General features: G+C 48.6%; 1 protein-coding gene across 7 annotated transcripts in view; it reads left to right on the top strand.

Moving 5' to 3' along the window:
- SCMH1 (Scm polycomb group protein homolog 1) overlaps positions 1-24997 on the top strand; it is a 59767-nt gene that overhangs the window by 3425 nt on the left and 31345 nt on the right. For 6 of the 7 annotated variants that reach the window (XM_068172698.1, XM_068172696.1, XM_068172693.1 and 3 more), the window contains exons 2-6: positions 11061-11167; positions 14944-15028; positions 17629-17697; positions 21889-21959; positions 23192-23426. In XM_068172698.1, coding sequence (XP_068028799.1) covers positions 15004-15028; positions 17629-17697; positions 21889-21959; positions 23192-23426 — 400 coding nt within the window. In that variant the 5' untranslated portion in view covers positions 11061-11167; positions 14944-15003. The remainder of the gene's footprint in view (positions 1-11060; positions 11168-14943; positions 15029-17628; positions 17698-21888; positions 21960-23191; positions 23427-24997) is intronic. The other variant, XM_068172692.1, reaches the window with a different exon arrangement.

A 24997-nucleotide genomic window follows, 5' to 3' on the forward strand; every position in this document is an offset into this window, starting at 1 on the left:
GGTGGGGACACCTGAGCACTGGAGACCAGCACCTCCTCGTCTTTGCAAAGCTGTGCTCTGTCCTGGGTGGCAATCTCCCTTAGCAGGACACTTCAGAGGTGGTGTCAATTGTGAGCTGAAGGAGAGATCAGTACAGGGACATCACTGCAGCCTGGGTGGTGCTGAAAACACTTCATTCCCAGAGTTCTCTATTTTCATTCAATTCCCTTAAAAAATAGAGTAATCCTTAGCCCTTTTACTAAGGTTTCTTACATATACCACCTCTAGCAGATTTAGGCACTGTGATACACATTTTGCAGTCTGCATGGTTCACTCAGGCACCTACTAGGTGTTTCTGCCTCTCTAGCAGGGATTTAAGCAGAGTTTTTGTGTGCTTCTGCTCTTACTGGGCTGAATCTCACACTTTTATGCAGACTCATCCTGAGCAAAAAAATCAAGAATTTGGCTGAGAACTGAAGGAAAAGATGAACATCTGTTTTGCTGCCTCTGCTGTTTGCGTGGCAACCTCGTCCAACAGGCCAGATGGACAGGTGATGTCTGAGCCTCTGCAGAGGAGTCTAAATCACTTGGCTTCCCGAGAGCTGACTTGATCAGCAGAGGGAAGTGACCCCTGCAGCTCCATGGCCTGGTTGGTAATATGTCACTGGAGATGAGGAAACAGAGCAGAGTCGATGTGGTCATTGCCAACACAAGGGAGCTGACGTGGGAATTCAGGCAGGACTGTTTTTCCCTGGCACAAGCTTGTGCTTCTGCCGCTCTCCATTTCTTGCTCAGAAGTTTTTCTGTTTGTATTATAAATTGAATAGTGTTATCACCAGTCAGACAAGAAACTCCTGCTGGAGGTGCCTCCTTCCAGCCAATGTGCTTGGAGTTACCCAGCTCCAATTAGCTTGTACATTTTGCAGACGGCCACAGTGGGAACAGCCCAGAAACCGCCCTGTGGCTTGGGTTTGTTTTCAGCAACGGAAACTGTAGGAGTAGATGCCAGTGGAAATTTGCAAAGTTCAGTATTTGCCCATTGTATATCCTGCAATTCCTCCCCTCTCCTGGCCCTTCCAGGTTTCACTGGACACTAGTCCAGGTCCATTCTCCTAGATATTGTGGCAAGGGAGCAAGTTTGGTTCACCCATATCTGGAGTGACATCTGCTGCAGTTTGCTTGGGGGTGGATGGAAGTAGGTGCAGCCTTTTGATTCCTCAGAGTGCTGCTGATGTTTGACCACAGGAAAAGGTCCTGCCAGGAAAAATGGGTTTTGTGCCTGGGGGGAACTGGGGGACACTTAGCAGTGTTTGAGTTCAGTGTTGGCAGGGGCTGCAGAGGGTGAAGCCCATCTGTCCTCACTGAGTGAGCCACCATCCCATCAACTGCTGCTTGCCGTCACTCCCTGTTGCCTGCCTGGACAAGGCAAGGTGCTGGAACACCTGCTGCCAGCACCTGACTGTCTTCCATCCCCTCTGCCCTCTCCTGTGCCACTGCTCCTGGGCCTCCCTCCATTCCCGTCTGGAGCAGCCCCTGCCTCTTCCCCCCACGGCGAGCCCTCAGCAGTGGGATGCGCGTCCAGCTGTGTCTGCGGTGAGCGGGAGGGCAGCCTGTGTTCCCTGTTCCCCCTCGCTCCCTCCTGGCTGTGGGAGCCTCCCTGGGCTGCTGCCAGGGCTTGCCTGCCCTCCCCGTGTCCCCGCAGCTGCGGGGAGGCCAGGCCAGGCCAGGGGCCAGGCTGGGCCGCACACACCATGGGGACACAGGCGAGCAGCACTTTGGGCCAGGAACCCGGGCTTGGCTCTGGCTCTGGGTGGCACAAAACGTCCCCACAGTGCAGTGGAATGTCCCTGCAACCAGCTCTGTCTGCAGAGGTGACAGCTCAGGGTGAAGGCGGCTGCCTGAGCTCAGGCTGAATGCGCTGGGGAGCTCTGCAGCGTGCTGGGCATCTCCCAGCAGTGCTCTCTCCCTGCACTCGCTGCTGCAGGGCCCCTCGCTCCCCACTTTTGCCTTTTCTGCCCAGCTGCAACACATAAGGTAGGAGAAATTTCTGCTCTATACTAGTTAGTTAAGGAGTAGAGAGCAGGCAGAAGAGCTGATGGAGTCTGATGTGGACCGAAGAGGAAGTTGTACCAATTCTACTTTCTAAAAATAAGTTGAGTGGCTGTTCACACAGCCCAGAGACTGCTGTTCTCTGTACGCTGATAGTGGTTGCTTTTTGGTTTTTTTTTTCCTTGTCTTGTTACAGCAAATCTTTAATGCTGCAGTCCATTAAAATTGTGCAGTTGCTGTGTGATCAGGGAGGTGCCTATGGAGAAAGTCTTGTGGTTTCAGTGTTTCTAGAAGTGACCTTGAAGGATCACCCATACATAATGTTTCCTAGAGGTTTCTCTAGGGTGTTCTAAGATTTCCAGTGATGGTGATTCCTGCTTTCCTCAGCAGTTCACTCCAGTGCCTGATTATTCTGAGATTAAGGAGCTTTGCTTGATTTCAGGCTGATACTGCTGTACTTTAACACCATCATTTTGACATTTCACCTTCTCTTCTGGCAAGCTACCAAGAGAAGAAAAATGCTGTCCTGCTTGTTATGTACAGTTGACATTATCCAGAGGATATTGGCCACTGATGGGCAGCAGGTATCAGTTCCACCACCTTCCTGCTCACCTTAACTCTTACCACAAGCAGAGTAAACCGTGGCAGCTGGCTGACCTCCTGGCTTGTCACACGACTCCAGAGGTCATTTGTCATTGCCACAGCCCCACACTGGAGGGTTTTACGTGGCTGTACAATGCCACATCTCCTCCAGCATGGCAGGAGGTAGCAGCTCACTCGATGGTGAATTGCTATGCCTGGAGAGGGCAGGAGGAATTTGTTTCCCTTGGGCATTATCCAAGCCCTGCACTGTAGATCTGGGCAGTCCCACTGTTGTTCCAGCATTATGGTGGAGTTGAGGGATGGCTTTTGACTCTTGGCTTCTTTTCTGGCTCCTTTTCCATCACCATGAGCTTTGGTCACGTCTTGCACACTGCTGGCAGAGTCTCCAGCTCTGTGTGTGTGTGTGTGGGGTAGTCTGTTCAACATTATCTTGTCCCTGACCAGAGGACTGGGTGTGTTCTGGGGCTGCTCAGTTATTTCATATTGTTGTCAGCTGGAAAATCTGTAAATGCCCTGTGATATTTTACGGCTTTATAAGCTGTACAAAATGTCCAGCAGGTACTCAAATGTCGAGCAGATACCGTCTGTAAGAGTGCCTTGTTTTCATTAGCTCCTTGGCAGACACTGAACATACTTGCAGAGCTGCAGGATGGACTTTTGGTTGCTTGTGGTCATGGTTGGGGTTTTTTTATTGGCGTCTACTGTGTGCTGCACAGAAAACAGTGGAGGGCCTCACAGTATATTTTTTAGTTGTCCAAACTCTTGGCCCTTCAGGAATGTAAAGCAGCCTAACAACTTTTTCTCTACGTAATTAACAGGAATCTGTTCAGGCTTTCCTGCAGGAACTGGCTAGTGATTTTTCCTCTCTGGGAGTAATTCTCCTGAGCTAATATTTCTATCTATGTCTAGATTGTTCTTTTTTTTGTTATTAAAAATGAGTGTAATTTTGATGGGCATGTTATACTTTTTCTGTACCCAGACTTTGTACCCAGTAGAGGATATTTCTATTTGAATAGATACATGGTTTTGAATACTGGGATTTTATCTTCTTAAGTCACAGATGAGACCAGAGTTATGCACAGGGTAAAAATAGCAAGCAGTAATTAATACCCATCCTCAGTGAGCCTGGCTCTTCTGGTTTCTCTTGACATGTTGCACTGCAGCAATTTCCTTTCTTTTTCCTAAGAAATACATGAATTAATATCTCTCTACATGAGTGAGAAAATAAAACAAAGATGCTTGTTTCCTGCCCTGGCACACCATTCCCTTGGGGTACAATGAGTTTGTGGGAGCTCTTCTCCTGGGCAGCCCTTTGCTTTGATTGGGCTGGAACAGACCAGGCACCAGGAGGAATGGCTTCCTTTACTCTCCCAGACATCCTCCTTTCCCTCTGTCAGGGCTGGATTATCTCTGTCTCAGTGCTCCAAGCAGCAGAGGCTGACTCCTCTTCCGCTCCAACAAGGGTAAATCCAGGTTTTGTGGCTCTGCTCCATACCCTGAGGGTTTGGAGATTTTATCTTTCTCATTTCTTTAGCAGATGGGGCAGATCAGTAGGAACTATTTCTCATCTGTCCTTTGTTTGCATAAGAAGAATCAGCTGCTGGAAGGTTTGGAGGGGAGTCTGGCTGTGCTTCCTGCCAGGGAGACCCTGAGTTTTGTCACTCTAAGGGTAGATTCTTAAACATACACACACACACACACACACACACACACACACACACACACGTTAAAGGGATCATTCTACCTTGCCATCTCCGAGAGAGCAGGTTCAGGAGGGCCCAAGGAGTTGCACTTGGAAGGTTTGGGAAGGTTGGCTGTATGGATGTTGAGTCAGGGACAGGGATTTGTATGTGGATCTGTGAAGGATTTAGTCTTGAGTGTGAGTGGAGTTGTGCTCTCCTCCCTCCTTCCCTTTGTCAGTAGGGACATGTCTGTGCTGGTGCTGGACCTCAGGAAGGTAAGAAATGTTTAACTCCATGGAAGGTCATTCCTTTGTACTGGATGAGGAAAGGGAGCACTTCAGGCTTTCCAGTAACATGCTCAGTGATGGCTTTGATGCCATGTGAGGCTTGAGGATGAGTTTTCATCCCGTGTTTTTTTCCCAAGGGATATTGCTAAGCATTCAATTTAATTGTTAGGGTTGGTTATAGAAGGAAAGCAGAAGGAAAATGCAATTTTAGGTGTATGTAACCATGATCATCCCCCATGTCTCAGTATTTAGCTCTTTAGAGAGTGGTGATTTTGTCCCTCACCTTTTCTTCAAGGCTGGTTTGTTCTTCTCTGCTCCCTGAGCTCTCATCTCCCTCCCTGCCATTTCAGTGGAAACCCTTGCCCCGTGTGTCTCTCCCTGAGGATCACCCTCCTTCCTTGTGCTTGTGAGGTACAGGGTACTTGAAGGGATTGGGTCATCTCCTTCGCCTCTCTTTGCAAGGTTTTCCTCATTTACATTTCTGTTGTGTCCCCTAATTACCATCCCTTTGGTTTTTTATTCCCCCTCAAGCTGCCTTTCCCTGCTTATGGTCTCCTGAGGATGTTCTGCTGAAACTTTATCAAACTTACATCACTAGAAATAGTTAATGCAAAATTTTCTTTGAGGAATTCTCACATCCTGCTTGCAGCATCACTGCACAGTCTGTTGTGACATTTCCAATAGAGACACAACTGGAAGTCAGTCCTTTCCTTCTGGATTGCCTCCTGTTTCCCCTTCCATAGGGACATAAGAATACATTGTCCTCCCGTATCTTCCATCCCATAAAGAGTTTATTTTTTAATAGAGTCCAGTAGAGAATTAAGTATAAGGTTGATTAAACATGTTATACTTACATATATCTACTGGGTGTCAACCAGAGACCCGTGAAGAGTTTACACACTGGATCCCATTCTGGGGCCACATCCATCACCCGTGTAACTGCTGTCTGGGAAAGCAGCCACAGCTGACTGTGCAAGGGGGGCTGTACTAGCCTGTCTGGGGGTGGTATGGAAACCATGCACTGGTTTTTAATGTACTCCTGTTTAAATTCTTCTTTAAAGACTTTGAAGCATCCTGTTGTGTGCTTTTGTGGGGGGTGACTTTGTAAGTGCCCTGGGCAGAATCCCATTTCAAGGTCTCCTGTAAGCCATCTGCTTTCAGTAATAGCTCTTAGCTTTGGCATGTGGCTCAGTGCAGGCTGAAATAGCCACATTGCTGCAAAACTTTCTCTACTGCCTGCATCAGTTTGGGCTTCCCACTATGCCTGCACAGGCTGGTGCACCCTCAGGATGCCCTGCATCAGCCCTGTCCTGGAGGTTCACCCTCCAGCTTGTCCCCAGGCAAGCAGGGCATGACCCAGCACAGGAGTGTGGGGTTCACCATATCCTGCACCTCTCCATGTTCTGGGATTGCCATGAAAGGAAACCCAGGTACCTGCAAACCTAGCCTGTGGTCTGGTTCCCAGTCACCAGGGTGTCAGGGTACGGTCAGAATATGCCAGAATCGGGCTACAGAGCCCAATGTGTGATAAATCTTTTCTGTTTCACTGGATTGGGTACACTGCTGTGCCAGTCTATAACCCAGGCCATTCCTATTCTAAAGTCAGGAGACTTTAACTTTTAGCTATGGGAGTCCTGCTGACACAAAATAGCTGTAACACAGATGGTTCAGTGTTAGAAACGGCAGCCTTGGGCACACAGATTCAGTTCCTTGCTTTGGTATGTTCTTCCCATATGGCACTGAAGTCCATCAGTCCTTTGCTTTTCTATATGTAACGGGCACCTTACCTGCCCAAAAAGCAGATCTCTGTGTTGAGTTTTGTTACAGTGCATTTGGGAGAGCTCCGTGGAGGTACAGGTCAGAAATGTCTCTGCTTAACACCCAGAAACAGAGATCTGCAGCATTTCCCAGATCTCCTTCAGAACAGCCATGGAGAGCAATGGTGTTGGTGGCATCTTTCACACTGGGATGTAGGACATGGGCATTGCTCAGCTCAGAGGGAGAACCTCAAAGTGACTTCAACTCTAGGACCAGCCATGAAGGATTTGCTGAAATGATTCTGGAGCACAGTGAAGCTTCCTTACCCCCAGCTGTTACCACAGATTAGCTAAAGTCTGCGCCACATCAGCACGAGTTCAAGGTGGGCCACTCTCTGTCCATGGCAATGGGAGGCAGCCCAGGCCTTGGCTGCAAGCCTTGGAGGTGGTCCTGTCTGGGGAGAAGCTGCACAGAATCCTCTGCGTGCTGTGAATCCCTGCCCATGTCAAGGGGCTTGGAACAAGAGGATCTTTGAGCTCCCTTCTGACTCAAACCATTCCATGACTCCCTGCTCCCTGCATGGGAAGGCTTTAGGTTTTTGTTTTCTTTCTATTTGAGTGGGTGTGAAACCAATACCAGTCTTAGAAGCAGCTCTGATTTTTCAATAGTGTGTGAACTTCTTACAGCAGTCAAACCCCATCTTTCCAAGGAGGGTTTGCAGGGCTGGTGGAGTGCTCACCCCCCCTCACCACAGAAATGGCAGCCACGGAGCTGTAACTCCCAGTTCATCAGTAAACATGTCTGTACTGAGAAAACTCATCCTGTTAAGGGGCTTCCTTTAGCAGACTCAAGTCAGATTATCTTATTTGTCTTTTATTTGAAGCCCTTTCATCTCTCCATTTCTTTCAGCCTGGGTATCCTGTTCCTGGAGTGTGCCAAATATGTTGTCTTTATTGCAGCCTCTTCAGTCTTTGTGGAGAGCAAGGTCTGCTCACAGTGATACGTGTCACGATGTTTTTGGTTTGATCCAAGGCCCATGCTGTTTTGTTGGGTTTTTTTGTTTTGTTTTGTTTTTTGGTTTTGGGGTTTTTTTTTGTTTGTTTGTTTTGGTTTGGTTTTTTTTTGTGTGTGGGTTGGTTTTTTGGGGTTAATTTTGGATAGGGAAGGAAATCTTTATTGAAATCCTGTAAGGTTTTATTTAATTTCTTCCACAGTCATGAGCAGTGGTAACTGTTCTAGCATGCTCACAGTGGTGATTGCTCTCACTGGTCCCTGGTTTTTGTACTCACCCTCTGAGTGATCTCTTGAGCTTGACTCAGCAATGTCTGGTGGTCCAGCTGCCATTTCCTGGGAGGCTGAGTTATCTCCTCTCCCCACCAACCTGAAGGTGTTCAAAAGGAAGTCATAAAATCAATATTTTCATTGTAGAAACATGATCTATCCAAGTTTTTCATGTGTTTTTGTCTTTTAAAATATGTACTCCTGTGAGACTTGGCTCAGGGGCTGAGGAATTGTGTTACTTGTGATCACATCTTCGAGACACCTCAGTGTGTTAACACAAGAATGTGTTTGTGAGGAGCCTGTCATGAAGTCTGGAGTTCATCAGTCCACTTCTTACATGATAGAAGGATCAAATTAATTCCAGAGAATGAGAGATGTTGGAAATGACAGAAAATCCTTCTGGTAGAAAGAGTTTATGAGAGAATGGTTTACAGCCATCAGGTATTTCAGATCACACAAGGGGATCAGTGCTGCAGATGGAAATACTAGCATTCATTGTACAGTGTTACTTAGAAAAATTTCCTGGCATGAATGTAAGGACTCTCCTGACCTGATGAGGGGAGATGCTTCCAAAGGTGCTGTATCTTCATCAGCCTTTGTTTGGAGCTGCCAAAAACGTGACTTTGCACAGACAAGGAGAAATAAAACTCCAGTCTTCATCAGGAGGATGGTAACAGGGAGGTGGAAGGAACTCAAATCATTATTTAAGATAAATTCTGACTCACCTTTTCAAACTTGGAAGCTGATCACTCCTGAGAGTTTAGTCCACGTTCCACGTAAGCATTCATTTGGCATTTTGGTTTAGGACTCCTTGCCTGCATGTCTGGCTCCGAGAAGGCTGGTGCTCAATCCTTGGAGCTGGTCTTTGGCCTCTGCCCAGGAAAGGGGTCAGTCAGCTGGCTCATCAGAGAGTGCTTTGAGAGCAAAAACTGTGGTTTAGACCAGCAAAAGTTGTGGTGTCCACAGGTCAGGCAGAAATCTGAGGAGCCAAGTCTGGTGTGAAAACTAAAAGAGTCAGATTGTGCTCTGATTTCTCAGGTAGGCTGAAAGTGCTTTTCTTTCTGCACCATAGAAATTAAAAATGGCAAAAATAGCTGTTAAATGAGCAAGCAGGCTGAGTTTGGAGAAGGTTCTTCCCTTAGAGGGTTGTGGGGCTTCCAGGGAATGGTCATGGTTCCAAGGCTGCCAAAGCTCAAGGAACATCTGGAAAATGCTCTCAGGGACATGGTGGGTTTGTTGGGGTGTCCTGTGTGTGGTCAAGAGTTGGAATTGATGATCCTTATAGATCCCTCCCAACTCAGGATATTCTGTAATTCACATGATCTGCTTTTCATATGCCTCATTTTCTGCTTGTGTTGGGATGCCACTGGATGTGCCTGTATTACCCATGGTCACATAGGGGCTTGCAGAATGGAGCTGAAACATTCCAGCAGGGAGGCTGGAATGGCAGTGCTGCCATCACTCATGACTAGCAGGAGCTTACAGTGCTGCCCTCACATTTCCTGGGGGAATTTGTACAGGACAGCTCTTTACTGCTGGAAACATTGATGGTGTTTGATGGAAACATCACTGTGAAGAAAACCTCAGCTGAAGCAAAGGTTACATGGAAGGGATTTTTAGTGGCTGCAGTGGTCGTGGTGCTCCAGACCTGTGCTTTTGTGGGGAACAAATCAATGAGTGCAAGCACTTTGCATCATGAGAAACTGTCAGGATTCTCTTGTGGCAGCCCCATGGGATTTCCAAGAAGCATCATTCTCACAGTCCTCTGTCAATATGCAGAGTTTCCTTTTTTTTGTCCCAATCCTAATCTGTGGAGTATGTATCCAACCTAATAAAACCATTTTTCAGCTTCACTGTTGGTGGTTTTCTTCCTCTTGTCTCTGAAAGCCTCCGGCCTGCTGGCAGCGGCATTGTCCAGCGAGGTTTGAAGCTTGGCACGCTGTCAACAAACCTTCAGGTTCCCTTTCAATCAAACATGGTAGTGCTGAGATCCGACTTGGATTCCATCCCAAGGTTCACCATAATCATCCTTGTATAATAGGAAGTCCAAACAACCCCAGGAAATAATTCAGATGTGACTGGTGCCTTGAGTGGAATAAAGAAGTGCCTAGAAGAGATGTTAAGAGCCTCAGCTCTAACTCTTTTCATAATTATGCACTCCGAAGGAGCGGAGGCTTTGGAGATAAAGGGATTACATGCATCTCATGAGGTCTGGAAAGATGGGACAGCATCTTCCATCCACATTTTCTCATTTTTGTTTTACTGATCTTGCAGTTGCCACATTTTGTGGAAGAATATTGCAGAGTAGGCTCCCCTGTAACCCTGCAGTTGCCTTCCAATCTGGCACAGGTAAATTGAATCTGACTGCCCTTAGGGATGAGCTTTTGGAAGAGCCTGTTGGCAAGAGCAGTGGGGGGAGAACTTAATTAGATTAAGATGCATTTCCGCAGTGTTGCTGCGGGCTGTGCGGCGCTGGAGAGAGCAGCGCTCGGAGCTGGGGATGCCCTGGGATGCTCTTCCAGCCCTGCCTGCCTCTCTGCTGCCTGAGAAAAAGGAAAATGCATCAGAGGTGTGAATCTCAGTGTAACCCAGCACAGGGCTCCCCAGGGTGTGAACAAACCATGTCCTGAGCTGGTGTCCTGCCCCGGCTGTGAGCTGGAGTCCGCAACCTGGCAGGAGGGCAAGGGCTCAGCTTTCCTTTGCCACAGCACAGCAGCTGAGGCAGTGATGTGGAGGGCAGGGTTTTGCTGGGCACCCAACATTCATTCAGCTCTTGCTTGTGGCCTGGGTGCTGATGGCCCATGGGTCTCATACTTTGATATCCTTACAAATGCTGGTTTGCTTTTCAATGTCTGTGTCATTTCTAAGGTTACTTGTTTACTTCTCTTGATAATTTCCTCCATAAGGAAGTTGCATGTCTGTTAATTTCCAATGAACTGTTCCTTCTCCCTGGTATATACTTGGGAGTTTTTTACTTTTGTAGGTTTGCTCTGCTGCACTGGGAAGGGATAATTTGGAGTCCCCAGTTCTCTCTCTTCATGCTACTCATTATTTTATATGCCTCTCCTGTGGTCTCTCTCCTTTTCATTACTAATCAGGTCTAGTCTTTTCAATCCCCCTTTGTGTGATAGTTTCATTTTACAAAAGCTGAACTAGTTTCTATCAGCTCAGTTGATGTGATCTTACTCATATCAAAGGTGTTTAACAGCCGCAGTCCCGTGTACTCACTGCAAGCTGAACTTAAATTGTGTCAAGTTCTGTGCTGCTTTGCGAGTGCAAGTGGGAATGTTTGTTACAGCTGTCTTTAAATTTAAATTTGGATGTTTTAAATGAATTAAATATGAACATGAATAATGCAGCTGGTAACTTAGCCTTTCTGCAATTAAATGCAAACTTTTTCATTTTGTCTCTCTGCTTTCAGGTTTTGCTATGCCGCAGTGTTTGTACTGACTCTGCTGTCTTGTAGGAGTGATGGGAAACTAGAGCCCATGACAGTTCAGTGGAGCCCTTGGCACTTTTGATATCTCGGTGAGTGAAAGTTGTTTGAAACTCTGGGAGAGGCACTTTATCTGCTACTAAAGGCAGAAAATTAGTTGGTCTTTTTACGTTTTTAAGGTAGCATCCTGCTGAAATGAATTTGCACATTGATCTGTCCTTTCAGGTTATAAATTCTGGAAACCAGCACTCTGTAATGCTGTAGTTCATGCTTGGGAGATTATCTTCATCTCCACAAGCAGGAGAAACACAGCTTTTGAAAACAAGGGGAATTTTAACTCTGGTGTGCAGCTCTGTGCAAGTGTCAGGCTCTGGAGATAGAGCATTGCAGGGTGTGCTGGGCTGTGGAAATCTCAAAGGCTTTATTTGATACAGCAGTAAGACTGTGTCCTTTGTGCCATGGATCCAGCCAACAGGTCCTCATAAGGGGCATGTTTGTGCCTGAGGTGATTCTGGAAGATCTGTCTCTGTGGGTAGCCCAGTTTTGCCCCTTGGATACCAGTCTGTACCTTCTGCTATTTATTACTTTCACATTTTTTCAATCATCAGTCCCTGAATGGAGTAAAGGCCACATCCATCGGTATCGTGGTGCTTCTGTCCACAGCTGCCTGTGGGCTTGTCTGTTCTGCCTTTGACTTTCTTCTCTCTACACTGAATTCTCCTCACTGGGGCATTTCAGCCTTGTCAAAACCTATAGAGTGATTCCTCTTGCCATGCAATCTGTTGTCAGTGAGATAAAGTCCCTGGGTGTTTCAGGTTGGAAGGAGCTTTTGGAGGTTGTCTGGTCCAATGCTGTATGCAGAGATGGGCTGACTTTGAAGTCAGAGTCAGCTACAAGGTTAGATTAGGCTGGCAGGGGAGGGAGCTGGTGATGTTTGGAGTATCTCCAAGGGTGTAGATTTTACAGCTCCTCTGGGCAGCTATAAATTGCAGTCAGTGGAAATCATAAGTTCTCAAGCCCTGTATTAGTAAAGCCCAGGGGCAGCAGAGGGGCAGCTCCTGCCTGTGCTCCCTGTGAGTAGGGACAGGACCCAAGGGAGTGGCTGGAGCTGTGTCAGAGGAGGGTCAGGCTGGATATGAGGAAAAGGTTCTTGCCCCAGGAAATGGTCATGACCCTAAGCCTGCCAGAACTCCAGGAGCATGTGGACAACACTCCCAGACACCTCCAGGGTGGGACTGTTGGGGCTTCTGTGACAGGCCAGGAGTTGGATTTGGTGATCCTTGTGGATCCCTCCCATTTGTGATTGTACAGTGTCTGTCTCCATGGCTGAAGAAGGGCATCCCTGCATCCTAGGGCAGGAACTGTCCCTGTCCCTGGAATGCAGTAAGGCTGGTGGCTCCCATCTGGCTGTGTAGGTCGAGCTGCCCCTGGGGCAGGCAGGCTGAAGCTGTGGATCGTGGAGGTTCACTCTGCCTCTTCTGTAGGCATTACATGACTGAGCACACAAATTATTTTGATTTTTTTTTTTCCTTGAGGTAGGATTTTGCAGGATTAACCCACTTGTTGCTGTCCTGTGATGTGAGATGTACAGGTGATCTGGGTGGTGCAGAGCTGTGTCAGAGGCTCATGAAGACTGGCAGGAGTCAGGCTGGGGCTGTCACATTTGGGCAGTTTCTGGGAAGCATATTTTAGACTGCAGTGTCCTTGAGCTGGCACTCATGTGGCTCTCAGCAAAGTGGGATTCCCCATGCAGCTTAAGTCTCCTCCTTTGGGGAGGAGTCATCGTTTGTTTATTTATTTATTTAAATGGGACATTTACAACATCTGATTCTCTTCCATGACATGAGCTCTTGCTGAGAGCCTGCTGCAGTGTTGGCTGAGGGATACGAGCAGTCAGCTCTGTGCTTTATCAGTACCACAGAATTATAGAATCATTAAGGTTGGAAAATACCTCTAAGATCATTAAGACTGAGCACCACCATGTCCACTACACCAGAGCACTACTGCCACGTCCAGTCATTTCTTCAGTCCACCACCACCTCTCTGAGCAGCCCATTCCCATGCTTGACAACCCTTTCCCAGAAGAGATTCTTCCTGATGTCCAACCTGAACTTCCCCTGGCACATCTTGAGGCCCTTTCCTCTTGAACTGTCCCTTGTTCCCTCAAAGAAGAGACTGACCCTCACCTGTCTGCCCCCTCCTGTCAGGGAGTTGTGGAGGGTGAGAAGGTCCTCCTGAGCCTCATTAGGGTTATTGGGCCATAACCTTTCACAAACCCTGTCTGAGCAGCTCAAACACAGTCACAATTTTTTTTCTTCCAATACTTCTGAAGGGAGAGGGTCACACATCCCTGCCAGCAGTGCTCTGAGGTGCTCAGGCTGAAGCAGCTTTTCAGAAGCCCTCAGAGGGGCACAGGAACTCCTGTCCCAAACACATGAGATTTATGTGTGTGGCTACTTGAGAAAGTCCCACAGACAGCAGAGGGGCAGAGCCAGAGATGGCGAAGGCTTGTCTGGTGCCTTTATATATAAACACCTTTCAGCCTGGGTTTTTATGTCTAGGGGACTTTTCCTGCCAGGACTGCTGGTCTTTAATAAAAATGACCGAAGAAAATTATGAAAAGAAGCTTTAAAAGTTGTAAATAACCTTTCACATGTAGGTTACCTTCTGCCATTGAAAGGGAAACGAACCTTACTCCTTTCACAAGTGTGTACAGACACACACACACTATTTAGGAGAGAGGCAATAAGTGACTACTGTGCACCTTTTGAGTTGGATTAAAAAAACAACCAGGATTTTTTTTCCTTTAGTATTTAATATTCCTTCAGTGTTTTTCTTCTCAGAGTATTGCTCACTGTTGCATGTAAAGAGGCTGTAGTTTGTAGAGCTGTTATAGAAAATTAAACTCTATTTCTCTTACATTTAGAAAAAGCCTTGTTTTCAAAACCCCAAATTCTTGCCAAGTTGGATCTGTAAATAACCCTTTAAGCAGCTACTCAGTGCTGTGTCCCGAGACAGCTTCCTCCTTCTCCTGACTGCCCCACTGTGAACAAAATGGAATTATATTGATACAATTAATCTTTCATTAGGTAGTGGAGTGTCGAAACATGCTATTCGTGGCTTTCCCAAGGGCTTGTTTGTGGCTCAGCCATTCATTTGGATGTTTTCTGGCAGGGCTTTATGGGTGTGGCAGGCCCTGCCTTGTGAGAGTGGTTGTGCTGGAGCGCTGGGTCCCCTACATGTGGTCCCTGTACACCACACATCTCCCAAGAGCTCTGAATTTTCAGGAATATTTCTTTATAACAAGAATGCAAATGCCTTTGCTTGTTGGGCACAGTCCAGCAAGTTTTCCTCCAACCAGGAAAAAAAAAATGCAGCACAACTTGGACACTCATGGCAGTACTAACAGCAAAAGTATTTCCTGGGTCATTGTCCAATTTCTCATCCTTATTCCCCAGAACTGCTGTGAGCAATTTGAATTGTAAGTGGCAAGCTGGGGGTTGCTGTGCTGCTTTGCCAGAGTTAATGTTATGTTTCCATGTGTTTTCTTTCATAAATTCCAGCTCTGCCTCCCTTTGTTAGTGAGTGGGAGCAGCCCCTCCCTCCACACACATGCTCTGGACCCACTGTAGGGTTAGCACAGAGACAGGCATGTGCTCCTTGTGCTTTTTTATGCTGCTCCTGCTGCCATGAATTTAGTGTTGTCCACAAATTGGAGAAAGTCTTGTAGTTTCAGGGGGTGAAATGAGTTGTGTGTGTTCTGTGCTACCCCAGGTGACAGAGCATGGTTTTCCCCCACTGTGTGATGAGCAGATGACTGTGTGCTCCAGAAGGGGGAATTTTCTCATCTTTATTTCTTTTGTCCTAGACATCTTCAGTTCTGTAAGAGCAGCCCAGTCCCAGGATAAGGACAGCAGCAGGTGGTAGAATGCGGAAACCAGGCCCTCAGAAAGGTGAGCAGTGATGCTTGGCACAGCCAAGGGCCCGGCAGTGAGCTGGTGTGGCCTGGAGTGCCTCAGGGGGCTGACAGCAGGGTGGGAGCTGAGGGGATCTGGTTGGAAGCCCAAAACAGAGTTGTGTGCGTATCAGTCAATGTGCAGAGAGCAGTTCATCAGTCCACCCCTGTGGCAGGAAGAGGAGAGTCCTCTTTCGGGCCATCCCTGCAGCTCGTGGGGCGCAGTGTCGGCAGCGAGGATGCCCTGCAGAACCCAGGGCACCATCTGGCAGAGCTCCCAGCATGAGGCAAACTGCCTGTGCTGGCACAGGCCTCCCCCCTCTAATGAGGCATGAAACCAGAAACCAGCCTGCCTTGCGGAGAGGAAAGCTGTCAGGAGGTTACCCTGCCAGAGTCCCTTGGCCCCTCACACAGCACGTGCTTCCTGGGTCCTGCATCCCCAACAAAAAGGGTGAAGCCAAGCAGGCTGCCTGCAGCTGAGCTGCTCTGGCTTCTTGTGCTTAACAAAAATATTGATTTCCTTTAGTGCTGTGCCATGCATGTGCGTCTGACTGGAGTGATCTCATCAGGGAGGAGGGGGAAGGGAGAAGCGAGAGGATGAGCATCCTCCACAGCTCTTTGTTCACATCTGCTCCACACTCCCAAGGTTTATTGCAGGAGATTTCTATGCTCAATTTCTCTCCTCCCTTTATTTTTTTTAAATGTCTCCTTTGCTTCTGTCGTGGTTCATCTTACAGCGGCATTATCCTCTTCCTAACACTGCTTGTCCTTTAATGAAGTGAAAATAAATGAAGGAAAGCAGGGAATGGGGGACCCTGCTGTGAGGCAGCTGGAGGGCTTGGCAATAAAGGAGGCTGGTTGATTAGTCAGCAGCGTGGCCGAGCCAGGGCTGGCTGGATTCAGCCTCACTCTCAGCTTGTTCTCTGTGCTCCTGGAGCCTCCAGCCAGCCTGCCTCTGTGACCTGGGCTCAGAATGCCAGGCAACACCTGCACTGTGCACATGTGGGTTTCTGTCCTACTTACCTGCTTTTTTAATAATGCATTGAACTTGCACGGTTTCTTTATTTGTCTGCAGAAATTCTTGTTTCGCTCTCTTTCTGCTGCTTGTGTATCCTGCTTAATGAGGATTTTTACATGTTAAAGGTTAAGAACAAAATCTACCTTCACCTGCAGAATATGGTGAGGAGCTCCTTTGAGTGCATGGATGCTGTTAGAGCTGTCCTGCAGCACTGAGGGGAGCCTTATGCACCCGGGGGGCTCTTTTGCTTCTGACTTAAATACTTTATGTTCTTTATTCTTGCTTTCTTAGGGACATGGCACAATACTGTGCCTCGTGGTAATGCATTTATTAGGAAGGGTGTCCTTCAATCCTTTTCATTCATTTATGTCTCTCCAAGGAGGCTCTTTGTCTGGCCCATGTCTAGTGACGCTGTGGCCACACTCCATATGTCCCTGGTGTTCATTTAAGGGATGCTGATCTGGCATCTCTCTGTTGGGCTGGAGGCTGTTGGAGGCAGGGTGGGCATCCCCCACTTCTTGCTCTGTCACTTTCCAGAGCAATAAAACCTACATGCTGTCCTGTCCATTGTGCTGAAAAGAACGTGTCAAGAAGAGAAGATTGTAAAAATGATTGTCCCAAAGCAGCTCCAGACACATCAAGACACCCGAGGTCACTTTAGAAGCAGCTTTTAGCCTGCCTCTTCCAGCTACTTGTCAGGAGATTTCAAAACCTTTCCTTTCACAAGGAACTGTTTTTCATGGGGGCAAGGCACATTTCACAGGGCACTACCAAGCTGCTGTCTACAATAGCCCTAAAAATGGTCTGTAAAATAAAGGAGCTGGAGTGCAGCAGCACTTCCAGGGTGCCCAGCCTGGCAGCAGCAGGTTCAGCAGGTTGAGGAGCTGGCTCAGCCATGGCACAGGACTGGAGGCCAGGATAAGCATTCCCCACTTCTTGCTCTACCACTTTTCAGAGCTGTCTTGAGAACATGTTTTTTTTGGAGCTCTGAGACCTGAAGCTGTCATGAGAAGCACAGCTCAGGTGAGCTGCTCTGCAGAGCTGGTGCTGCTTTGCTGTGCTCTCTTCTGAGCTGCAAGGGACATAAGGAAACCCGGTGTTGTGTGTGGAGAGGGCACTTGTGCAGATTTTCAGAGAAGTTCTCTCTCTGTCACCACAAAGGTTTGAGGTTGCTTGTGTGGAATAACCTGGAATAGATATACAAGGAGCCGTTCTGCACCAAAGATTCACATGAGCCATTTTTAGTGGCTGTTATTGTTCCTCTCAAGCCCTTCTTCTCATAGCTAAAATGATGGAGCTCTAGCAGTTTGCTGTTCTTTGTTATTGCTTGTCACTGAAGGAGAACAGTTGGGAACTAAACAGGGACTGAGGTGCAGATGTAGATCCCTCCTGTCAGGTACCTGCATGAGCTGTGGAGAGCAAGGGAGCACACCCCAGAGATAGAGGCAAATCATCCATGTTACTGGGGTCGTGATAGGGAGGTCACTGCTCTCCTCTGAAGTGCCTGGAGCACAGATAGTGTAGAAAGGTGCATTATCTGGCTCCTGTGCCTGACACAAGTGCTCTGTTTCTTGTCTCAGCCATAGACTGGAAAGATGGTAAAAAGCACAAGTACAGCCGCCCGTCAGAGTCTCCCTCCCAGTACCAAGGTAAGTAAGGTCTTCCTCCCTGGTTTTTTTTTTTTTTTTGCCCTCCCTTCTCCCTTTTGCAGTTTCTGAAGATTTTTTTTTTTTTGACAAGTGCATGGTGCAGCAGTGGATATTGGTGATCACCTGCAAGAAACTCTGAGCAGCTCATCACTGCCCAAAGCTTGGGCACATCCTTGTAGGGTCTGGGCCTGGAGAAGAGAAAGGTCTGAGGAGACCATAGAGCTCCTTCCAGTGCCTCAAGGGGCTCCAAGAGAGCTGAAGAGGGACTTTGGACAAGGGTCTGAAGTGACAGGACCAACGGGAATGGCATCATACTGTCAGAGAGCAGGGTTAGATGGGATATTGGAAGAAATTCTTCCTTGTTAGGCTGGGGAGGCCCTGGCACAGTGTGTCCAGAGAAGCTGTGGCTGTCCCATCCCTAGAAGTGTCCAAGGCCAGGTTAGACAGGGTTTGGAACAACCTGGGACAGTGGAAGGTGTTTCTGCCCATGGCAGGTTGAAAGGAATGGGCTTTAAAGGTCCCTTCCACCCCAACCATTCTGTAATTCTGCACAGTGAGGGGGTAAAATGGCAGCATCTTTCTGGCACAGAGCACCCTGTAATCCAGGCTGGAAGAATTTAGGGTCAAAGCTGCATTGGGACACCTCTGAGGAGAGCAGGACAGAGCAGACAGCACCTTGGTGTCAGAGAGCTGTTGCTTTTTACTCGAACATTGTCACATTTTACTGAGCAGGACAGAGCAATGGGGCTCATGTTAGCGATGGATGCAGCTGGATTGATGGCTGAGCAAAGTGCCTGGATGGGCTGGGGTGGGACAGGCAGGAGCTGTGCCTGTGGGAGAACTGACCCCTCGGGAGGGCATGCACAGACCTCAGGGACAGCCACTGTCACCGGGGATCTGCCAGCCCAGACGATGCTCTGCTCATTTTCATCCCGAGCTGGCTCAAACTGTGCTGCTTTCATATGCTGCCTTGGTGCTCCTTAGCAGCCCCACATATGGGCTGCAGACTCTAATGGGATGCCTTGATCTGGGTAGGGCACGTTCTCCTTCACAGATGTGACCTGAAACACACATGTATTGTTTCAGTTGGATTGACGACCCCTCGGGAGCCAAAATGCTAATGGAGCCCAAACCAGACTTCAGTTAAAGATAGAAACTCCATCTTCATTTAAGTTCTGGGCAAAAGATAAATGTTAAATGCAACATGAAGAAAGTCAAAACATAAGGGTGCAGAGCTGCATTGTTCACAAGTACTGCAGTTTGACCCCTTGGGTTTGTGGAGTGTTCTGTTTGGAGTAAATATTTTTGGAGGTTAAGACATCAGAACCCAAATCTGACTCTCTGCCTGGAAGTAATATCTGCCTTTGGCATGAGCACACGACAAGGAGCTTTCCCAAGGCAAGCACAAGTGACAGACAGTCACCCCAGTGGCATTTCCACAGCCAAGTCACAGGGAGTCACACGGATTCCCAATCCTTGGCTTTTGTTTGGCTCACAGACGGAGTTGCAAAAACAGGGTGTTTCTCATTTAAGTGTCTTTCTCTCATTTCTTCCTGTGAAGAAGATCCAACGTGCTGGAGAGAGGCAGAGAGGGACTTAGGACAAGGGCCTGAAGTGCAGGAATTCCTCTCATCCTAAGGGTGTGATGGCAGCTTCCAACTGCAGTCTGCAGTTTTACCTTGGTCTGAGGGTAATCTTGAAAAAGAAGTGCAGGTTCTACCTGTGCTTGCCCTGCCACCTGTGTGTAAGGGGATGACTGGTAGTGAACACTGCTGTATCAGCTCTATCTTTTCTTAGAAGTCTTTCTGCAGCTCCTGCTTTTCTTTGCAAAATAAATCTCCAGAATCATTAGTCATAGGAATAAGAGAATCACAGAATATCCTGAGCTGGAAGGGACCCCAAGGATCAGCCAGTCCAGCCCCAGGCCCTGCCCAGACCCCTCAGCAATCCCCCCCTGTGCATCCCTGCAGTGCTGTCCAAACACTCCTGGAGCTCTGGCAGCCTCAGGGCCGTGCCCATTCCCTGGAGAGCCTGGGCAGTGCCCAGCACCCTCTGGGAGAAGAGACTTTCCCTGAGCTCCAGCCTGACCTGCCCTGGCCCAGCTTCATGCTGTTCCCTCAGGTCCTAGAGAAGCTGCAGTTCTAGTGCTGTGTGTGTCTTCATACAGTGGTTGAATCCCAGCAGGCTTTAGAATTAATCTCAAATAAGTTCCATGTCCAAACACTATTTTTAGAGGCCTGCAGCTGTGTCAGAAATTCTCTGCTCCCACTGGGGTTGTGCAGCGTGGATCTCAGCGGTGGGGTGAGCTGCTGCAGGGAGCAGGATGGCCTGCTTGGTGTGGAGGGAGTGAAAAGTGGAAAGATTAAAACCATGACAACTTTTAATAGTGGTGGATTGAAACCAGCTGAAGGGAGTTTGTGTTTTTTCTAAATAAACTTGTCAAGCACAGCTGATCCTGTTCAGGCTGCTGGCTCAGGGCCTGGGGCTAAGACTGACACCGCTCACCCAGTACTGTCACCTGGGTATCCTCTGTGCTCTGGGGACAACAGCCTCTGAGGGCCACCCCAGCCTGAGATGAGCCCAGCTCAGCCACCAGAGTTAAGGGGTGGGATGCATAAGGCATTTCCAGGCCAGGAGTGCCCAGCTTTGCTTTGCCTGTGTGTTTACTCCACATTATTCATACAAAGAGTTTCATTGACAGAACCAAGTATAAAATCGTATCTTCAATTAAAGCAAAAGAATTTTTGTTTTGTGAGAGCATCATTGCAGTAACTCACTGAGTTTCTTCATTCACCCTGTGTGAGACTGTGGCTGAAAGAAAATATGTGCTAGTGGATGGAGCTGAGTACTCTGGGGCATGGAGAGTGCTGTCAATCTGGAAACAGCAATATTCAGCCCCTGTGGCAATGAAACTGTATTTTTTTCTGTTCATTTTCCCCATTTTAAACAGTGTACTAGTCATCTGCATGGGAGGTGGTGAGAAAGCAGCATTCCTTGTACTTATTTGAAGCTTGTAGATTATGAAGGCTCCTCTGTGCTCGAGGCAGGACTGAAGCAACGTGTTCTGACCTTACTGCCTCAATTTTCAGAGGTGTGGTGTGTACTGCAGTAGCTAAAATGGCTCTTAATGTAGCTTTTGTTTTGAAAATAGACTGATTAAGAACTTGCCTGACTCGGGGAAGCAGTGGCTGACTTTAATTGTGCTGCCACCAATGCTCTTGAAATGCCTTGAAAACAGTGGTCTCCAGGGAGCTGTTTGGATGAATACAAGCGAATGTCATGCTGGAAGGTTCCTCTCCCAGCTGCTCAGTTTAAATGGCAAAAGTCATGATTTGCTTAGATCACAGGAGCTTTTAATTCCTCATTTAATAACAGGTTTCCCTTGGTGGCATATTGCTTTTACCCTTCCTGCTGTACATGAGGAAGGTGGAGGGAAGGATGAAATGCACTTCCCCTGGCAGCAGCACTCAGTGGAAGGGGGCTTGAGGTTGGGTGTGAGGTATTGAGCTCAGTAAATCCCTGTTTGGAGGATCCCTTCTCCCATTCTACCCATCCTGTGGATTTCATGGCACTTCAGGAAGTTAATTGCTGACCTGTCCACTTACTGCTGGGGTTGGGCTGATCCCTGGCTCATGGGGTTGGGCTGTGTCTGTGCTGGACCAGAGAGACTATCCAGTCACCACAAAGCAGATTCCTGTTCCAAAACTATGATTTAGAATCATGGGATCACAGAATGGCTTGGGTTGGAAATGACCTTAAAGATAATCTCATTCCAGCCCCCAGGCTGTGCTGCTTGTAGCCCACGGTGACTGTTTGCAGTCCCCAGACTGAGTGATGTGTTTAATGAATGGTTTTTAAGGGACAGTTGTCTGGAGGACTCAGCAGATTCCCATCTGTGCTGGGTGTTTTCCATTAAGTTGTAGGTTGTTATCCTGACTCTGTGCAGCCCCTTCTCGGCAGCGCCGAGGCAGGAGGATGCCGAAGGCAGCGCTGTGCTTTGTTCTGCCTGTCAGTTGCAGTTGTAAATCTTCTGTGCTCACAAACATCAGAGGTTCTTGGTGAAAACATGTTGCCTGTGAGCACCTCCTCTGTGAGAAGTGCAGAACTGCTGGCTTAGGAGACTGGCCAGTTCTTTTGCTGAGAATTTTGCTCATCCATTCCTATTTGAATCCTCTTGTTTTTACTTCTCAGGTCACTTCACCTGGGAGAAGTACCTGAAAGAGACATGTGCCATCCCAGCTCCTGCCCATTGTTTCAAGCAGGTAAGAGGGTGAAAACAAGAAAGGTCAAGGGCTATGGTCTACTGGGGGCCCAGAGTTCTGTGCCTGGGATAGACCCCTGGTTTGGCAAGGAAGATACTTAAGGATATTGGAGACTTAACAGAAATCCAAGTGCTGAAGCAAAGAGTAAAAAGATATATTTAGAGTAGCACAGAAGATTTTCCTCTCAGATGTGCATGTTGGGAGCACGAGTGTGCTATTAACTCTGTCAAGTATGGGCCCTTGGAGAAAGTGTTCTGAGTAGGCTGGGATCCAGCTTTTGGTGGATCCTGCTTAATCGAGTTCACCCAATTGTTGTGACAGAATAGCAGCCCCTGGGCAGCAGGTATTGAGTCCAGAGGTGGTTGTGCGAAGTACAGGGGGTGCAGGAGTGAATCAGTGTGGGACACCTGGGTCTGGGCAGAGGGGAGCATCAGTGTCTGTGTGGGTCTGAGGTTGTCTGGGTGAGTCTTCCCAGGAGAGTATTAATCCCCTATACTGGGCACTGGTGGGGCCTCAGATCCTGGGATCAGTTTTGGGCCCCTCACAACACGGGGCTGGAGCACGTCCAGAGAAGGGAACGGAGCTGGGAAGGGGCTGGAGCCCCATGAGAGGCTGAGGGAGCTGGAAAGGGGCTCAGCCTGGAGAAAATAAGGCTCTGGGGGACCTTGTGGCTCTGCACAGCTCCCTGACAAGAGGATGGAGCCAGTGGGGTCGGGCTCTGCTCCCAGGGAACAGGGACAGGATAAGAGGAAACAGCTTCATCTTGTGCCAGGGGAGGGTCAGGTTGTATATCAGGAAAATTTCTTCACTGAAAGAGTGATCAGGCCAAGCAAATGTATGTCCAGGGCACTGGTGGAGTCTTCACCCCTGGAAGTGTTCAAAAAACATGTAGTTGTGGTGCTTAGGGGTAATGGGTTAGTGGTGGGCTTGGCAGTACTGTGGGAACAGCTGAAGTTGATGATCTTAGAGGTGTTTTGCAACATTAATGATTCTGTGATTCCAAGAGAACAGGCTTTAGTTGCCTCAATGATGCAGGATGGAAGGATGGGGGTCTGTTACAGACATGCCAGGGCTTGCTGAGTTCTCTGTGGTGCCTCCATGCTGTGCCTGGAGGGGCTGTCAGCCTTCAGCAGACTCGGTTTCAATACTCCTAGAGCTGAAAGCTTTGTGCCTGAGCTGGTGCATGTATTGGCAGTCCTGGCTCTGACTGGCCCCTGTTCCACTCTTTTCAGTCCTACACTCCACCTGCAAACGAGTTCAAGATCAGTATGAAGCTGGAGGCCCAGGACCCCCGGAACACCACGTCCACGTGCATCGCCACCGTGGTGGGGCTGACGGGCGCCCGCCTGCGCCTGCGCCTCGACGGCAGCGACAACAAGAACGACTTCTGGAGGCTGGTGGACTCTGCTGAGATCCAGCCCATTGGGAACTGTGAGAAGAATGGAGGGATGCTGCAGCCTCCACTGGGTGAGCTGGAGTTCAGCTGTCTAGCAAGGGTCAAATTGATGGTGGGGAAAGCTTGGGGGTTTTTAAAGATCTGCGCTTGGGACAGAGGCTCACGACCCACCCCTGCCTACTCTGGGATACACACAAGGTCTGTAAACCACACCTGGTCTGTATTTCCACATAGCACATGGACAGGGAGATCCTTTAGAGTGTAGATGAAAGAGGTCTCTGCACCAAGGTGAGCTGCTTGCCCTGGTTGCAGCTCAAGCTCTGGATTGTTGCCCAGAGAAGCTGTGGCTGCCCCATCCCTGTAAGTGTCCAAGGCCAGGTTGGATGGGGCTTGGAATAACCTGGGATAGTGGAAGGTGTCCTGGCCCATGGCAGAGGGATTAAACTGGTTGATCTTTAGGGTCCCTTCCAAGCCAACCTACCATGTGATTCTAGGATTCAATACCAGGTTACCTGGACAGGAAACATAATATCTGAAAAGGTTCACAGACAATAAAGTCCTGTCTCATGTGAAGGGACACTTGCAATTGTTCATACTTAGATTTATTTAATTTTGCTTGGATACAACATTATAAATAGTCTGGACAGTCGAACACTTCTTCCAGTCTTCTGTTAAATACACAACACTTTCCTTTTTCTGTGACACTAGCCCAGTGACAAGCTGATTTGCTGATTCTTTCCTGCAAAATTAACCTGCTTTTGCATTCTGCTGCCCAACAGTTTTAGTGTCTTCATAAATCTCTCTCTCAATTAGCATATCCCCAAATAATATTTTCAAGGCCAGGATGGCCAGGACTTGGAACAACCTGGTCTAGTGGAAGATGTCCCTGCCCATGGCAGGGGGTGGGATGAAATGAGCTTTAAGGTCTCTTCCAACCCAAGCCATTCAGTGATTCTGCTGCCCATCTCTTCCAAAGCCCTGTCCCGGCCGCGGTGCCGGTGCCGGTGCCGGTGCCGGTGGGTCGCTCCCTCCCGTGCCGTGGCCGGGTGTGGCCGGCAGAGGGCACGAAGCGCAGGTAGAACAGCCCTGGCTGTGCTCAGGAACAGGGCGGGGAGTGCTGCCCCGTGTGCCCGGCTCTGCTCTGTGTCACCCACATAACCTTGTGCCAGAGGAGAGGGCACGGTGAGGTGGGATAGCAGGAAAAAATTCTTCCCTGTGAGCGTGGTGAGGCCCTGGCATTGTGGGATCAGGGAAGGTGTCCCTGCCCATAGCCAGGGAGTGGAACTGGATGATTTTGCATCCAGCATGAAGACAGGTAACTGAACTAGTGCTGCAGTTGTCCTTCCTGCCTGCAGAGTTCAAGGGCCTGGAAAACCCAGTAAGGGTTTTCTCTTTCCTGCAGTATTTTCCATGTGCACACTGCTGCTGCTGCTCTTTCTTTACATAGATAATTCCAGTGACAGCAGCCAGGGGATGGCTGGAGCTGGGCCAGGGCAGGTCAGGCTGGAGCTCAGGGCAAGGTTCTTCCCCCAGAGGGTGCTGGGCACTGCCCAGGCTCCCCAGGGAATGGGCACGGCCCCGAGGCTGCCAGAGCTCCAGGGATGCCCAGGGTGGGGTTGGTGGGGGGTCTGGGCAGGGCCTG

This window comes from Anomalospiza imberbis, chromosome 25 (assembly GCF_031753505.1).
Source record: "Anomalospiza imberbis isolate Cuckoo-Finch-1a 21T00152 chromosome 25, ASM3175350v1, whole genome shotgun sequence".
In the NCBI taxonomy this organism is placed as follows: domain Eukaryota; kingdom Metazoa; phylum Chordata; class Aves; order Passeriformes; family Viduidae; genus Anomalospiza; species Anomalospiza imberbis.